The 18,940-nt window shown below is 36.3% G+C and overlaps 1 protein-coding gene across 2 annotated transcripts in view; it reads right to left on the minus strand.

Moving 5' to 3' along the window:
• Positions 1-18,940, minus strand: part of LOC107675396 (structural maintenance of chromosomes flexible hinge domain-containing protein 1-like) — a 59,131-nt gene that overhangs the window by 17,419 nt on the left and 22,772 nt on the right. For both annotated transcript variants that reach the window (XM_016469706.1, XM_016469707.1), the window contains 15 exons: positions 18,552-18,671; positions 15,815-15,959; positions 14,597-14,690; positions 14,170-14,242; positions 13,947-14,086; positions 12,280-12,414; positions 11,468-11,701; positions 11,021-11,166; positions 10,849-10,934; positions 9,541-9,659; positions 4,062-4,223; positions 3,856-3,984; positions 3,326-3,405; positions 865-1,022; positions 654-769 (listed from right to left, as the gene is read on the minus strand). In XM_016469706.1, coding sequence (XP_016325192.1) covers positions 654-769; positions 865-1,022; positions 3,326-3,405; positions 3,856-3,984; positions 4,062-4,223; positions 9,541-9,659; positions 10,849-10,934; positions 11,021-11,166; positions 11,468-11,701; positions 12,280-12,414; positions 13,947-14,086; positions 14,170-14,242; positions 14,597-14,690; positions 15,815-15,959; positions 18,552-18,671 — 1,937 coding nt within the window. The remainder of the gene's footprint in view (positions 1-653; positions 770-864; positions 1,023-3,325; positions 3,406-3,855; positions 3,985-4,061; positions 4,224-9,540; positions 9,660-10,848; positions 10,935-11,020; positions 11,167-11,467; positions 11,702-12,279; positions 12,415-13,946; positions 14,087-14,169; positions 14,243-14,596; positions 14,691-15,814; positions 15,960-18,551; positions 18,672-18,940) is intronic.

Below are 18,940 nucleotides of genomic sequence, written 5' to 3' on the forward strand. Positions count from 1 at the left end.
TATATGAATTTGCTACATAGTAATGTGGAAAATATTTTATTTTGATTGTAATGGTTCTAAATATAGGTTTCATGCTCTTTTAAGGTGCGCTCAGCATTTTTTCCCCTTCCCCCGGCACCAAGCTTTTTGGCCATTTTTGACTGATTTTATTTTTGTTTTAAAAATGGTTTCCTTAATCTGAGTGGTTCAAAACTTCGTTATATAAACACACACACATATACACACACACACACATATATATATATATATATATATATACACACACACGCACGCGCGCACGGATTATGGCAGCAATCCGGCACAAATGCATCATATTCTCATGCTGTTTCAACTTACAGAATTGAAGTTTTTACTGCAGTGAAGTTCCAAAGGTTTTCTGATTATTTGCTTATACAAATGATGATGAACTTGAGAAGTTTACACAAATGTGATCTAAATAATAAAATAATATTTTGATATTTAGCAACTTAGGGGGGAGTAAATAAGGTGCATACTTTTATTGCTACTACTTCAGTGGAGTTAGTATTATATATTTTTTGTATTATATTAGTTCCTGGTTCATGGGCTCAGAAATTAATCTCGACAGATTTTGAGAGACTCACTCTTGTGGTTTGAGTAATGTGTCACAATAAAGAGCAGATCGGGTGACTCACGGTAGAGGGTGGATATGAGCCTGATGCCGTACCCTTCCACAGCAGCATCGAGAGGTTTGCCGGGCAAACGGTTCTCACCGGCGTGCCTTCCTCAGACATCACTACCACAGTAAACACTACAGACACCAGAAAATATGATATGCACTCTATTCTATACTAATATTACAATATGATATAGGCTTGTACTATGCTTTTATGCTTCCACACACACCTGGGAAAATGTCCCCTGCACATAAGGTGGCAGCGCTGTCATATTCGATAGAGAGTTCAACGGGTTTATTGGGATCAGGAATCACATTTAGTTTTACTACAGGCCCAGGAATCCCGTTCCTGCTAAAAGACCCCCGAAACTCCAACTGATGCTCCCCTCTACAAAAGAAAGAGAAATTGAGAGAAAGAGACAGATAATGAAAGACAGAGTGTTTTTGTTAAGAATCATATCTCATACATCAGGCTGTTATGGCTCATGTATTGATATAGTGAGAATATGGCAGGGGGGAAAAAAACACCTTTTACTCAGAGGTTGAAACTGAGCAAAAAATGTGACCCTGGAGCACAAAAGCAGTCTTAAGTCGCTGGGGGATATTTGTAGCAATAGCCAACAATACATTGTATGGGTCAAAATTATTGATTTTTCTTTTATGCCAAAAATCATTAGGATATTAAGTAAAGATCATGTTCCATGAAGACATTTTGTAAATTTCCTACCGTAAATATATCAAAACGTAATTTTTGATTAGTAATATGCATTGCTAAGAACTTCATTTGAACAACTTTAAAGATGATTTTCTCAATATTTAGATTTATTTGCACCCTCAGATTCCAGATTTTCAAACAGTTGCATCTCGGCCAAATATTGTCCTATCATACAAACCATACATCAACAGAAAGCTTATTTATTCAGCTTTCAGATTATGCATAAATCTCAATTTCAAAAAATTGACCCTAATGACTGGTTTTGGGGTCCAGGGTCACAAATGTGCAATTTGGTGCAGATGCTGATATTTATTGCTAAAACGTAAGATGAAATCCTGAAAGCTTGTGATGTAAACCAATAAGATCTTTATAACAGTATAACAGACTACTTACATAAAATTATATAAATATCAGTTGTCATATCTCCAAATAATATGTCTTAGTAAGACCTGTTATCATATTTGCTTAGTTTTATGATCAAAGCTCTGTAGTTTCAAAATATATAATGCAATGCAATACAATGATGATTAAAGGAGATGAACTAATAAACGTTCCTCAAAAGCCTGATGATCGTATTTGATACTCACATTTGAACGTGATTTTTCTAAAAATGATGTCTTGATAATTAAGTAAACCTAAGTTGTTTCAGTCCAGTAAGTGTTCATCTTGAAATATTAATAACAATATCAAAGTTATTTACTTTATCAAAATTAGGGATGCACCAAAATGAAAATTCTGGGCCGGAAATTCTGGATGCACTTGGCTGAAAAAACGAAAATGATTTTTAATGGTTTTTTATTATTTTGTTAAATAATATTAAATAAACTTTGTTAGAATAACTTAATAATTTTAAAGATACTGAATTTAAAAAATACAAGACAATAAAATAACCACACTTTAATTGAAAGTCAAACAATAAAATTGGACAGAAAATATATTAATAATACATATCAATATATTATTTTCATTCAATTCTATGCAACATAATCAGATATAACTTTTTTTTACTTTGACTTACATATGCTAGCGACATGCTAGTAACTTGTTAATCATGCTAGCGACATGCTAGTCACTTGCTAATCATGTTAGCAACATGCTAGAAGCATGCTAACCATGCTAGAAACATGCTAGTAATTTGCAAATCATGCTAGCAACATGCTAGTCACTTGCTAATCATGCTAATGACATGCTAGTCATGCTAGCAACATGCTAATCATATGCTAATATTGCTAACAACATGCTACAAACATGTAAGCGACATGCTAGTAACTTGATAATCATGCCAGCAATATGCTAGTAACAGGCTAATCATGCTAGAATCATGTTATCAACATCTATCTAATCTATCTAAATTTTCAAACTTCAGGCTTTTACAACTGCTTTAAACTTTCAAGCTAGGCTTTCTCAAGCCAACCTAAAGTTTGTCTTGACAAACTTTTTTATCTAGTTATCCAAATAATGTATTATTAATTCTAAATGCTAATAAAAGCTATTATTATCAGAGCATATGAGCAGAGCATTGCGTCACGAGAGGGGAGCATCATTTTACCAGCGTTGCCATGCTACAGCAGCTCTACTGCAAACAGGAACAAGTATACTACATAGAAATTTCCTGTTGGCGCGTTATTTGAGCGGACTTTGCTTTGCCATATATTTTCGGACATTTTTCTCTTTCGGCCAAAAACCGAAAATGCCTTTTTTTTTTGGCCGATAGTTTTCGTTGGCCCGAAATTTCAGTGCATCCCTAATAAAAATCAGTAAAGACATCACACAAAAAAAACACGTGAAGCACGGGCTGAAAGTGGACATTTGTACAATTATACTAAAAGGACTTACTTTATAAAAGCATCAATCAGACGACAGAAGGCATGACAGTAGATTGTGTGCAACAGGTTTATCAGCTGCACCATTTAGAGGCCTTAGAAATTGTATCAATGATAATACAGTAGGCTTTAAAGGGTTAAGTCTGTACTTACTTTGGACCACTTATAGCTTTTAATATGAAGTAAGCTTTTCCTTCTGAATCTACAGACAGAGATGATACCGAGGACTTTATCTAACAGAGAAAAACAAAAAACGATTAATAATAGCAATACTTCAGTTGAACAGTAGGATATTAGTTCTTAAGTAAAATTACAAAAAAAAAAAAATGTTTAGATTTACAGAACACACAATAGGAACTCAGTTTTTTGGAATTTTAAATTCCAATTGCAATCTTTTTCCCATGTGAAGCCATGATGCAGACGAGCACAACTAAGAAATATGTTTCATTTTCATGCAATTATTTGTTTTTGATCGATCATAATAGTTAAACACTCTACTTGTCAACTTTGTAATAACTTGATTATTGAGAAGCGATCAAATTTCGAATCTTATGACATTTTAGTGACATTGCACGTGGTTGTTCTCACTTATGTTGCATAGTGTAAGTTTTTTCTAAAAAGTACTTTAAGCAGTCTTTTTTTTGCCATTATAAATCCACAGACCTCTCCTCCCTCAAATGTACCTTCAACTGTGGCGACAGAGTCTTCATCACGATTGCAATCTGCTGGTCTGGTGAAGGATTTCCCCATTCGTCACACAGCAGCACGACCAGCGGAGCGTCCAAGCCCTGGCCATTCACGACCTGGAGAGGCTAAAGAGACCAGCTTTAGTCAAACTCTTCTCACCCACCATGAAGCTCAGTGCTCGGGTTGTGAATGTATGGCATACCATCTCCGGCTCCTTCAGTAGCTTTATCTGTACCGGTGGTCCCGCAGTGACTTCGATTCGCACAAACTCCTTCATGTCTTGATACTTAAAGCACAACTCCCTCGGGCCAAGAGATCCTCCCACGAAGCGGACCCCGCATACAGACAACAGTCCACTACTGGCCTGTGAAAAGCCATACATATAAATACACACACTGTGTGGTTTGAAGGTGTACACACCTTGCAATTTATACCCCCTTTTTTTTTTTACTACAAGATAAACACTATTGGCAGGGCCCTATTAACTCTTTCCCCGCGATTTGACGAGTTATCTCCTCTTTTACAAGAAAACGCTTCCCCGCCAAAGACGAGTTTTTACGGCTTTTCGTGTTTTCACTGTTATACACTAGGGGGCGCTATTACGCATCTTCTGAACGAGTACAAAACCTCCCGAACAAAAACACACTTGTACAGGACGGAGAAACTAGCGATCTCTTATGTAAACAGATGCATATGAAAAATAATGCGATCATCAGCAATAGACAGCATATAAATGAAAACTGCATAATGTTACGGTGTAAAATGTTGATCCAGGAAGTGGTATATGTCTGTGCAAGCTTGTGTTGGAAGCGATTTACTGGATTTATGCTTTGATAATCGTACTGAATATTATCCAGATGTAGTTTTTGATAAAAATGTGATTTTCTCACCTTTTTGCGCAAAATAATGATTTTTTTATGAAACCTACGATAAGATATTTCATAATGATATTTTTCATAAATGAAAAATGCTGGCGGGGAAAGAGTTAAATCAGTACTGTTTTCAGTTTAAATTTTTTCTAGATTCCATTTGGATTACATTTTAGTAATTAAAAAACATGTCTAATTAATTGACATCACAAAACTTATACTATTAAACAATTTATTAAATAAATTAACAAAAAATAAAATTTTTAGGGAACTATGAAATGTGTTTTTTCCCCCCAATTTTCTTTTATTTTTCCCAAATTCCCTGTTTTCCATTTTAATTGTTCTCAATTCTGTTTTTATTATTTAATTTAATTTTAATAATCCAAAACCCATGTCTATTTAACTGAATTCATAAACCTTAAAACAATTTCATAATTTAAGATGTTTACTGTAGCGTCTGGACCAATCAAACACACAATATATATTTTGTTAGCTATATTTAACAAATACTCTGTAACACCCCTCAGTTAACACTACATTACAATAAAAAGGCCCTATTAAATATTTTATCTGAAAATTCTGTGTTGTCCGTTTTACTTTTTCTTTCTAGATTTATGATTTAATAACAAATTTATAATCCAATTCAGTGGTAGTAAAATATTGTTTTGCTCCGTGTACTTTCATCGTAACACCTTTAACCTTATTATTTATTATTCTCATGTTAAGTAAAGTAAGTCGAGTCTGGCCTAAATTATAAGCATTTTAAATTACTTACACCTTGGTCAGAAGACTTCTCAGTGATATGTTCCTATTCAAAGTCTTAAAACACTGTAAATCAAGCCTTGGTAGGCAGTTTTTTCAATCAATAAAATTTCTTTCAAATGGTTACATTTATTTTTAAAATAAACAAAAATGTAAGTAAGGAATAATTCAAAATCGTTTAATTTATCCCGCTTATACCATGCTCATTTGCCAGCACTGACAAGGTAAAGCTGTTAATGATGCTTGCAGCACAATATTTGGCGTAAAAATGACCAGTCTGTTACGATTTCTACCATTCTTCCCACTTCAAATCAGACACAGTGATTAAATAGCCTGTTCTAGGCCTACACATTAAAATAAAGTGTTACCAAATTAATTATCAATCGAGAGAGAGAGAGAGATGACAGTTGCGTGTGTAAGTTACCTGCATCTGCACGTCTCTCTCCACAAACAATGCAGCGGTGAGTTTAGTTACTTCAAAAACATCGATTTTACCTCCTTGTTGCTGAGAATAATAATGTAGCGATTCAGCATCGAAGCTATTTTAATTGATAAAAGTCCCGGAGCAGCGATGAGAACAAGTTTCTGTGCTCCTGAATGCACGATCTCCGATCTCAATGACAGGGTTGCCAGATCTGCGTAACAAACCCGAGAAGTGTATAGCTGCAGCCTGGAGACCTCCAAATGAGATCGGTAGTCAACGGTAGACAATGGTCAGCTGTGTGCTTCTTGTCTTCAGCTGTGCGTTTCTCATCCTCAGCTGCGGCCTTCCAGAAGTCGGGGGGAATGATGATATGAATATCCGAAACAGAAATGCACTTGTCAGACTTGAATACTCCTATTGTTTATCACAGAGGTAAGGTCATCTTCTTGGCATAAGCTACAATTTCCCTAAAACTTCCAGGATCCTCCCAGGTGCAAGCATCGCCTCCTCATGTCCTTGAACTCCAGTAAACTCAACCAAGAAGTCCTTTTAAAGTTCTTGCAGCAAAACCACAGCTCTTCGTGGCCTTGGATGCACACACATAAACGCATATACTTCTGTGTACTGATATAGTCACAGAGTCTGCTCCTCCATCTCACCGGTAGCACACACATACATAACTAAGGCTTACTGGACACTACTGCCCATACATTATAAGGCATTTCTTGGAAACAAAAATAATTAATATTGTAAGCAGTTTTTTTCTTTTAAATCAGTGTAGAATTTCTATACCTTTGTGTGTGGAACTGATAATCACTCCTTAACAATCTACTAAATACAGACTACTTCATTATAATAAAGCAATAAGCCCCAAGAAGCCGTGGTTTACAGTGAATTTATAACAGCTAAGGGGCGTTGTTAGGCACGACACGAAGCTGTTATTAGTTAGCTGTTATAAATTCAGTGTAAACCACGGCTTCAGGGGGCTTATTGCTTTTATAAAACGGTTATTCCATATATGTAGTAAGGTTTCACAAAGTAAAACAGAGCAAATAAAGTGTAATGATATAAATAAAAACAGTATTCTTCCACCAAACAATGTAGTTCCTCAGAAACAGTTGCGGTTGCAATAAAGTGGTTTATGTTTGTAGAGTAATTTACAACAGCTTCGAACGTGGCTCAACCAAACAGAATCAAGGACCGGAACTCTCCATTTTATAAAGAAAAATAACAAATGAAAAAAAAAGACTAAAAAAAATCTGCTTTTTAAGGAGGCAACAACATGATAGATAGGACAGAACAAGTATTATAATATGAAAAGCTCCAATACTGAGCAGCACAGAGCGCTTATGCCCATCCAGTGCACAGAATGAACAAATAATAGATTAACGAGACCAAAGACTCATGTTTAGCCACTATAGAGACATTAGAGTCAGCGGCAAATTCCAGAAGATCTGGCCAAGGTGAGGCTGCTGATGCTCTGGAGCTCACATCTCCGAAAACGCCGAAGCAAATTTTCAAATAGACGTTATCTTTATTAACAAACCGCATATTTGAAGTCTGAACAAGTAAATTCTCTTAAAACTACATTCCGTGACAAAAACTGTACCATTTATAAAATTATAGTGGATTTGGTCGTCGGCCATGATGCTCGCTGTGAGAAATACGAGTGATGCAAACGGCGAAACTGTTCCCATGGAGGTGAATCTCATTGGTTTAAAGACCTATCAGCCAATCAGACTCGAGAACCAGAAAGAACTGTTGTGTAAATAGATTTATACCATGTTCTGTCTGAAAACTCGATCCTGACTGGCTGGAAGCTGTGCATTAAAACCGTATAATGCGCAGGTAGTTCCAAGTCAGTTTAATCACCGTTCTATATTAGTGCACACACACAGAAATCGCAGATCGCGCTGCGCACGCACAGAAACATTCAGGAGCACAGAAACTTGTCGTCAACGCTGCCCTGTGACTTCTATCAATAAAATAGCTTAAAGGGGTGGTTGATTGCGATTTCACTTTTTTAACGTTAGTTAGTGTGTAATGTTGCTGTTGGAGCATAAACAATATCTGCAAAGTTGCAGCGCTGAAAGTTCAATGCAAACGGAGATATCGTCTTTTAAAATTCTGGCAGTTTAATGCCTACAAAAACGACTGGTAGGGACTACAACGAGCTTATTACCAGGTTCGTTACGTCACGAACCCAGATAAACCCCGCCCCCGGGAACACGCAGCAAAGGGGGCGAGGCCATGCTGCGCTGCTAGAGAAGAGGACGAGAAAACTAGAGGTGCACGTAAAAATCTGTTCATATATGAATCGCGATTCTGTCTTCTAATCAATCAAGCCTAGAAAAAACCCAGTCAACCACCCCTTTAAATACTTGATAGCTACAATACATTTCTCAGCAACAAGGAGGTAAAATTGTTGTTTTTGAAGTAACCAAACACAGTTTCATTGTTTGTAGAGAGAGACGCACAGACGTCAGTGGTTCTCAATTCCAGTCCTTGCGCTCTGCACATTTTGTATGTTTCTCTAATCATTTCAGACGTTTGTTCTATTCGATCGTAAGTGCCCTGCGAAGTGGACATTCCGCTATGATTCCAGTTGGAAGGGAGTGTATATGTTCCATTCAAATGGCATTAAAGTGTGAGCGATGTGAATTTAAATTGTATTTATTTACAGAGGTTTATTATGTCACACTTCTCTAGTTTCGACTAGATTACTGTAATGCACTGCTAGCTGGGTGTCCTGCATCTTTAATTAACAAGCTACAGTTAGTCCAAAATGCAGCTGCTAGAGTTCTTATCAGGTCAAACAAATATGATCGTATTACCCCAATTTTATCATCTCTACACTGGTTACCTATTAAGTTCCGTATGGGTTTCAAAATATTGCTATTGACCTATAAGGCACTAAATGGTTTAACTCCTGTATATTTAACGGATCTTCTTATGCCCTACAATCAATCACGCTCTTTTCAAGGTCACGAAACTCTGGACTTTTAGAAGTACCTAGGATATCTAAGTCCACTAAAGGAGGGAGATCATTTTCTCATCTGGCTCCCAAACTCTGGAATAGTCTTCCTGATAATGTCCGGGGCTCAAACACACTCGCTCTGTTTAAATCTAGATTAAAGACACATCTCTTCAGCCAAGCATTTGCATAATGAATTTCAATCTCACCCTTGTTCCCAGTTAGATCAGATAAAAGTCACAGTTTTTAGCTTGAAACATTATGAACAGCAGCTACGCTAATTCTTTTCTATCTGCCTTTATGCTCCAAGTAAAGAAATTAACATTACTTGGACACATTCACTTGTGATCACACATGCATTTTCTGTAAAGCTGCTTTGAAACAATGTGAATTGTGAAAAGCGCTTTACAAATAAATTTGAATTGAATTGAAGTTTCGTCTGTGTGTGAAGACAGTGGCGTAGCGCAAATCCATGAATGAATGTTTAGAAGAGAAGTAAACAGAATATCAGATTTGGATCAGTCTTGTCTGACCGATACCCGATCCGACAAAGAACGGCAGTATCGGAGCCGATACCGACATGAGTATCGGATCAGCGCATCCCTATCAAAAACTGCTCATCTGTTTGTGTCTGCGGTTGTGTATACAGTACCTGCCATTCAATGGCCAGAGCTGATTTATCCAGACCATCAGCAGACACACTCATAGTCTTCACAATTTCAGCGTTCAGACAGTCTGTTTTATTCCCGTACTGATCAACAACTTCTACATCTGAAAGAGAAATACAAGTTTAAAGGTCTCTGCACACTGAGTCCGAAATTTTCGTATGCGTTTTTTCGTATTCGAAATCCTAAAAATTAGTTACGCACAGAAACCTTGCACACTGAGTCCGATGCGTATTAATTAATCAGTTGCGAAAAAATTCGCAAAACAGCACTAAATTGAGTCTTCAAGCAGTGAGGATGATTTTGAATCGAAGTCATCACGAAGTGGATGAACTTGACAATCACCATTCTGGATTTTAGCGTTCGCTTGTACGGTGGCTCTGAACGGTCAAAACAACTCTCAAAATGCTTGCAACGAACCCGATCCAAATTTTTTTTATGACGGACGAAAATTTCGGAGGCAGTGTGTAAACGTGATTGACATAATGTGAGGTTGTATTTATTTTTTAATGTGCGAAAATTTCGGACAAAATGTTCGGACTCAGTGTGCAATGACCTTAACAATGAATTCTTTACTAACACAAAACTGGTGAGTGATCTACAAATGGAGCGTCTGTGAAGCGACACAATTAGTTTCAACAGAAATCACACAATGAAATTACATATAAAGAAAAGTGGGAATTTTGTAATCACATCACGACTCGCTGATTTGAAGTCAAACCCAGTTATGACCAATATTCCCTCTAATTGTTTTTCTTGCTGAGCAAAGCTTTTCACTTTAATGTGCAATTTATATTTGATTTGACCCTTGATGTAACTAAATTATACACATTTTAGGTTACCTGAGAAAACATTTTTACAGTGCTGTGTTACCAAGAAATTCTATTTTTTTTTTATAATAATTTAAATAAATCTCACGCAGAACAGTTAAATTCTTTACTATATTACATTAAATTATATATATATATATACGCATGCAGTAGAGTTTACATACTACTACACCTGTGTGTAACTGTAAATGTTTTGTTACCGTTCTGTGCCAATCTGATTTGGCACACACCATTCTCTTTCTATGAAACCTGTGAACCGCATTCACCGGTTCTAACTCTATAGCGGTTGGTCCGAGCATTGCAATTATTTCACGTTTACACTAGAATTCAATCAAATGGCTTTCCCAGCTCATTTTTGCGTCTGTCCTGGGCGCAGCATATTATTTCTTCTGAGTGACCGCGGCGTAAGAAGTGCGCGTGCTTAGAGGGAACATTGATTATGACGTACCTAAAGATGGTACTTACGTATGTTTCCTGACAGAATTTCTCCCATTTTCACAGTCGACTCGCTGAGGTTGACCCGCAAGCGCTCAGGCTCATCTGGACGAGGCCTTTACAGACACACAAACAAACAGGGATATGCTTTTGTTTAGGCATATAACGGAAGACAGACATACTCATGATCTGTGTAACTTACACAATGATGAAGGAAAAGTTGACCGTGTGCTGGTCGTGGAAAGACACAAGGTAGAAATGCTCTCTCTGTGCTTGAGACGGGACACTTAAAGCTGGCAGTTTTCCCTGAGAAAGCTCTTCTGCGTTTATATCTGCTGTCCAATTCACCTACAAGAAACACACAAATACACAAATTATTTCCATACTGTGCACGAAATACAGTGCAGCTTGAAAGTTTGTGAACCCTTTAGAATGTTCTATATTTCTGCATAAATGACCCAAAACATCATCAGAAGTCTTTCAGGACTTGCGCGAAAATCTGCATCATTAAATCTTTCATTTTGTTGTGACCATTTTTTGGGGCAACTGAGTATGACAGTGTGTCAGTGCAAACAGATTCAGTCACTAAAAATAAACCTGAATGACACACTATGCAAAGAAAACGAATCACAGACAGTCAAACTCTCACCTTAATCTTGGTGGTGAGTTTCGGCCGAAGGGAAACCAGTCTATTGCCCTCATCATACAGTCTGAAGCGCAGGTTTCCTAGCGTGTCTCCTGCCGTCCAATCAATGCGCTCGGCGTTTTGCAGCACCATGACATCCTCAGAGCCCTCTTCCTGTCTGTAGACCTCCAAACGGGATATTCGTGAACTGGGCAAGACGCGCAGCTTACGTTCCACGCACGCCACTGTCCTGTGGTTCTACGAGCAAAAATGCAAAAATGCACTTAATCATGAGGAAATCAAGTCAAACAGCTAAACCAGTTAACAGATTTAACCGTTTATATACTTTACTATTATGAAAGATTCACTAACATCTTCACTCTGAGTTATACAGCATGGAACGTCATTAGAATTTCATTCATGAGGCCAAAAAAAATAAAAAATAAAGATACGAACAGAAGAATCGTTCATTTATAAAATAGATATGCTGAATTTTACTCTGAGTGGCTTTATACAAACCCATGATGTGGATTATCTAGATTTTATACACACACTTTGAAAGCAAAGGAAACAAAAAAAACAGTTCTGAACAATAATTGAACCCTTATCCTGATCAACACACACACACACTTCTCAAAAAATGTGAAAAACAGTATTTAATAGTAGACAAACGTTGGATAATTTTGAAACTGACACAATGAAGAGCTGGCAAACATTATTGTGGCCAACAAAATAGTTTATCACTATAAATCTAACACTGAAATTTAAATTTAAAGTAGAAAAGACAGATCACTTATTAATATCTCAGATTTAAAAAAAAACTTTTAAAATCTTACAGGAATGTTGAACTTAGCAGTAAGGATCTGCTCAGCGTTTACAGTCTTCAGCAGAAGTGGTTTGGTCAGCAGGAGTCCAGAGCCGGTGTTACTGCAGTCCACAACATCCACAGGCAGATCAGGGGCTCCCAGCAACTACAAACACACATTTACCAATCAGAAGGTGAACTGTACTCCTGTGCCATTCAATGGAAGGTCTTTCATAGGATTAAAAGTTAAATTAAATAAGCTTTTTTCCAAGCAGAGATGAAACATGCAATGGGTGAAACATGCAACTGGTCAACTACTAACATAACAATAATAATAAATAATGCCAAATTTAATAGATATGTAATATGCATGTATTTATCAACATGCTCCTCTCTAGTTATTTGTTATAGCTGACTTTTGAGTTTATGGACACTGGCTTTCCTGAGGTAAATGCACGTCTTTTGTATTGTTTGGCGTCTTTCTGTGGTGGAAACACTGATTGAGTGATGACATGTTCATTCATGTTTATTTCGTGCTATAACTAGTAGTAAAGAGGAAAAGATGATGGGTTCATGTGTCGATCCAGAACTGATGTGGATACAGCGATCTGTCACATGACATTAAAGAGTGTCAAAACCACATTTATTGTTCGTATTACATGCTAAAATTTACAGAAAGTCAAGACTTTATTTCATATTAAAAGTAACAAAGCACAAAGCTTATTGCAATTATTGGATGGCAGGTGCTACAAATAAAGTTTAGTGATGTTCACACATCAACAGAGATTTAATAATCAATATCAATATTGATTAAAAATGAGAAATCGATATTGTTGATCTAGCACTAGCGTCCATGCAGCTGACATGTTTACCTCTTGTAGTTTATCTATGTTGAAACATCAATGAAACATCACTGTTCAGTTGCCATAATTTTGGTGCATCACTAATTAGCACAGTGCATAAAAATGATTATACATTTATCTTACTTTTGCAGTAATTTTATCAAGGAAAATTATATCGAGATAATTTAATACCCAGCCCTAGAGACTACCGTATTGGCCCGAATATAAGACGACCCCCCTTTTTCCAGATTAGGGCTGCATGATAAATCGCATGCGATATTTAATGCGCATCTTGTCAGTAAAGACGGTTCTGTAATCAGCGGTAAATCTCCATCACCTGCGGGCTTTCACATTGAGCAGCATTAACTACACAGAGCCGTTGTTCACTGACGAGTTGCGCAAAACCACGTTCATATTCGCGCGATTTTTTTGCGCTATGATTAATTATTCATATTTCCCCATGAGCTGATTCGCTACATTTGATAGCATTTGATTTGATAATCGCACTAAGATATATCACGATTTCAGTTTTATTTCAATCAATTGTGCAACCGCATTTATTTATTTTCATTTTAAATTCAATTTAATTACTTTTCATCCACTCATGAACCCTCATTTAGGAAACCCTAGGTTAACATATATATTTTTGTATAATTATCTCTCTATAAAAACAAAACTCTATGTCCCAAATTACACGGGTCAATATGAGTGTTGAGTAGATGTTTGTGCATTCACCATATGTGACCCTGGACCACAAAACCAGTTCTAAGTGTAAATTTTTCGAAATTGAGATTTATACATCATCCGAAAGCTGCATAAATAAGCTGTGTGTTGTGTGTTTTTCGATGAGAGCTACCTGGCAGCGGACGCTGAGTTTAGGATGAGTGGTGATATTCTGGTACTCATCGTGAATCTCAACTCTGAAGTTTGCTGGAGTTCGATTCTCAACAGAGAGCACATCACCATCTGGAAACACCACAAGAGTGTGCGGAGGGCCTGGAAGATAAATGTCATCTGGTTTTTACATGCTGCTTTTACATTTCCTCTTTCTATTGCAGTTTCTGTGTTCTCTGTCATACCAGGTTGCAGAACAATTTGAAGAGACTGGCTGTCCTGCTTCAGCCCGGGGATGTGCACCTTCACTGTGTACATCTGTTAAAAATATCACACACATCCAAGTTTTGTGCTAACAGTGTCAATGCAAACATAAAAGCCCCTTCATATCATTCTCATTATACAGTATATGTTGGTTACACAATCACATACACCATATCAAATACATTCCTGACCACAGATTTCAGAAAACACTTTCTCTCTTGATTAACATACAGAGATACCTTCTTATTGATTCTTATTGTGCTTATCTTCTTATTGTTTATGCTTTGATTAATTAAAACACTCCAGTTATTACTGGTTAACTCAATGCTTGAGAATCATGACCAACTGTGATTATTGTGAAACTATTTCCAAAGTGATAACATTATTATTAATTAACACAATGCTAACCTTGTTTTGATGATTGATCTTTCCCTTGGCCCTCACATTTTTGATGACACAAGTGGTCCCAAATATGATCCCCTCATAACTCAGCTCTAGTGAACTTATGAGAAAGATTTTACCATCAGAAAAACACACGAAAATGTAATTTCCAAGACAGAAACTCACATTAACACACGTGAGTACATTATGCAATATGATTTCAATGTCACATGATTCTCTGCCAGTAAAAGGGTTACAAACAAAACCACAACAGAATTAATCACTGCACATCTAAACAAAATGCAGTAGCACCATTCCTGTTTATTAAAGAACTGGTTGAGTGAATAATTCAGTGACTCACACATAAAGACAGTCACTTAAAAGATCTTCATAAGCTCTCAAATCAATTCAATATTGATTCAGGTACATTGTTTCTGCAGGTTTTATGAAGGAAAATGTAAAGCTTTTTAGGAACAAGTAATGAAAATTGAAGGAAATAAATTGAATGTATCAATACGAAAATATGGTCTCTAAATTTAAATGTCTCGTATCAGCAAGTGTAAAAGTGTTGCATTACTTTCAGATCACACTGCACCAGATGTTCTTCTGCAGTATTTTGGTCTTGTTTTCTAGTGCAAATGTCTGAAGATTCTTAAATCAAGATGCATTTACTTGAGAAGGAAAATGACATCAGTTTTGTGTTCTGATTGTTATTTTGTTTTAAGAATTCTGTTTTCTCACTTATTTATTTTATTTTAAAGGGGTCATATGATGTTGCTAAAAAGAACATTATTTTGTGTATTTGGTGTAATGAAATGTGTTTATGCGGTTTAAGGTTCAAAAAACACATTATTTTCCACATATTGTACATTATTGTTTCTCCTCTATGCCCCGCCTTTCTGAAACGCGTCGATTTTTACAAAGCTCATCGGTCTGAAAAGCGAGGTGTGCTGTGATTGGCAACTTTACAGATCTTCTTCATGCACCAAGAGCTTGTAACACTTTTGTTGGTTTGTTTTTGGACTTTGTTTTCAGACTTGTCATCTGTTTTGCACATAGTGTCCCAATGCTTAAGAAAAACTAACCCATCATGCATCACCCATCAAACACTGATTAATAACAGTATAAAGCAATGAACAGCAACAGGAAAGGGTGGAAAGGCTTAAATCCATGGTCAGACAAAGTTAGGACATTTCTACAGTATGTAGATTTCTACAGAGCTTGAGTGTATCCACTTTGACCTACCTACATTCCAGCTGGGGTTTAATGTCACAGGGTGGCTGGGTGGGATAATCAAACTCATCCCTAAAATCTAGATGAATACTGAAGGGAACTCCGAAATGGACAGGAGAGGAAATGACACCTAGAACAAAAGATATCGCTTCACCTTCTGTTGGAGCAAACAAAGGAGACAAAAAGTGAGAATTTAGCAAGGCATCTGACAGGAGATGATTTACAGTAGTGTCTAAAACAAGTCTGAGACACTACTGTAGTTATTATTCAGATTTTGAATTAGTCTTTATATTTCTATTTTAATTGTAGTTAGTTTTAGTAAATTTGTTCTGTGTTTTTATCATTTTTATTAGGTATTTGTTTTTATTAAATGTCTATACAGTTTTTTTTTTTTTTTTTTTTTTTTTAAAAAAAAAAAAAAAAAAAAAACTCTAGCTTTCTATTCTACTTGTTTTTCTTTGTTTGTGTATATATATATATATATATATATATATACACACACACACCTTGCTACGTGTACTGCGTTAGGCTAACCGAGACTTGTCATTTGCACTTATATATTGTTGCTCATAACTAAATGGAAATTAGAAATGCTGCCTTGGCAACTAGCTTAAAATAGCCTGTTTTATTTCAGTAAATTTTATTACTATTAACAAAATTATCAAGATGGACGGTTTACAGTGTATTTTATTACTAGTATCAAAAATGTTTTCTGTAGTTTTAGTTAACTATAAAAACACTGCTTCGTTCTTATAACAGTTGATTTTTTAAAATTTAGCTATTTAAACGAATAGTTGCAAATTTCAAAGCAGCTTTTTTCCATAAAATGACCGTTCACAGTGTCACAGTGCAAAGTATTTATAGTAGTTATAGTAGCAAATTAAGTTTTGCTTCTGATGAAATGAGACACTGACACTGTTATTCATGTTTAATACTGCTGCTTGATTTTAAGCTATATATTGAATAAAGTGCCATGTAAATACACGTGATGTGACTTCAGCGTTCGTGCAAACATTGCTATGAAGAGATGCTTTTTATAGAAAAAAATGCTTGCCGTTTTCTCCATATTTGTTGTGTTTATTTTGTTACTGAGAGGAAAGCACGCAGCACATATTTCCATATTCGTATAAACGTCGCTTTCATCAGAGTGGGTGGCGTCGGGATGTTCGATAACAGTATACCGCTGCTCACGTATTTCGAGCTTCGTTTTTGCCCCTAAACGAAGAACGAAATAGAACTTCGTTTTGAGTATATCGGGGCCTTAAGACCAAATGGCTCTAATAATACTACACATGTGATTTCTTCCTCAGCTGTTTACGTTCCCTTAAGACATAACTGACTGTGTTTAGAAGGAAACTCGCAAAGACGGATATTTTGACATGATTTTACATATTTACACGTTCAAGCGCAAGAACACGCAAAATAGAACTCAACCCTAAGCACTGGAGCGCTGTCCGAGAGACGCAGGTCTCTGTATGGACGCACAGTAAAAAGCGCGCCAGTTGTTGCACTTCAATGTTTAAAGTGACAATAAGCCACAGAAAACACCGGATAATGAACACAGTGTCAGAGAGAAAGCACAGATTGTACCGATGTATCGATACTGCAGAAACGCGATGCATCAATTCAAAAATTTCAGTATCGATATTTATAAAAATTAGGGGTGTAACGGTTCAAAAAATTCCCGGTTCAGTTCGATACGACACAGGGGTGTCACGGTTCGGTATATTTTCAATACAGCAAAAACAAAGAAATACCAGACAAATTTCCTTGATTTTTTTTTATTTATTAAAGCTAGTATCATATGATCTTAAAAATATTTTAGACTTTGGAAGGCCTTTTGACTTTTGCCATTTATCTAAGATAATTTTGGAAGCTTTTTTAACATTTGTTTCTTATTTATTTGGTTCCACAGTGTTTGCTGATTTTCAGTGTTTTATATTTAAACTTTGTGTAAGTTATTTGTTATTTTATATTAGGCTTATAGCATGGTGTAATTGTATTCGTTTTGTTAATAAATTAAACACTATATGTTTAATGTAAGTGAGTTTGTCGTACTGTTTTGTTGTTGTCAATTCAATCAATTGACACCGAAATGGCGCTAGTTCGAAAGTGAAAGTAAAATGCGCACAAGCATTTACAAGCTATTTAAAAGCGAGGAAATGAGGGAAAACTCTAACGAACTACCACACCGTCACAACCTGGAGTACAGTATATTTCACACACTTTCAGCTCTTTTTTCCCCCAAATGTAATAGGATTACTCCAACGAATCGTTCGGTTTGTAATGCGTACCGAACCGAAAGCCTCGTACCGAACGGTTCAATACGAATACGTGTATCGTTACACCCCTAATAGAAATATCGACATTTTTGACAACACTAATATACACAAATGAATATTGTTGAGTTTGTGCTTGCAATTTCAAGTGTACCAGGGAGAAGGACACACTTTTTTTTTTTTTTTTGGCGTTTTGCCTTTTTTATTTTGATAGGACAGTAGCTGGACAGGAAGTGAAGCAACAGTGATGTCAACTCACAAGTGGTCACAAAACACAGCTGTCACACAATACTTCCAGGTATAAACAGCTCATGTAATCGCTCAGATCACCTAAGGATCTTGGCACCACATAGTAGCATACTACTCTTACTATTTTTTATCTCATCTTGCTATGGAAGGAACACAAGAGTAGTATGCGGTTCTGAATTCAGCACAGGTTTAAACAGGGCCAGTGTGTTTGTGTGTTTTACCTTTAATAGAGAAATTGAGGGTGTAGTTGGGGAGTCTTTTTCCAGCCCATTCGCTGGCAGAGTTGTCATTCAGCATGGTCTGCAGATGCAGTGTGTACTTCCCAAGCTTACTGAGATTCCCTGGAAGTGAACACAATGAATTAGTATTCTATGAGAAGTACAGCAAACCCAAAAACTGTACTAGTAAGTCCTCATTTCATGAATGTAAACAGACAAACAAAAAAAGTCAAAACACTGATAGCAATACTATCAGTTAAGCAACAGGACAATTTATTTTAATATAATAGTTTTGATGTAATTAAGTTGTTTGTCGATAGATTACAGAAGAAAACTGATCACAGACACTCTTTTGGAGTACACTGACAACTTGATTAAATTATAACTATTAA

Source organism: Sinocyclocheilus anshuiensis, unplaced genomic scaffold, assembly GCF_001515605.1.
Source record: "Sinocyclocheilus anshuiensis isolate Anshui unplaced genomic scaffold, SAMN03320099.WGS_v1.1 scaffold1081, whole genome shotgun sequence".
Classification (NCBI taxonomy): Eukaryota; Metazoa; Chordata; class Actinopteri; order Cypriniformes; family Cyprinidae; genus Sinocyclocheilus; species Sinocyclocheilus anshuiensis.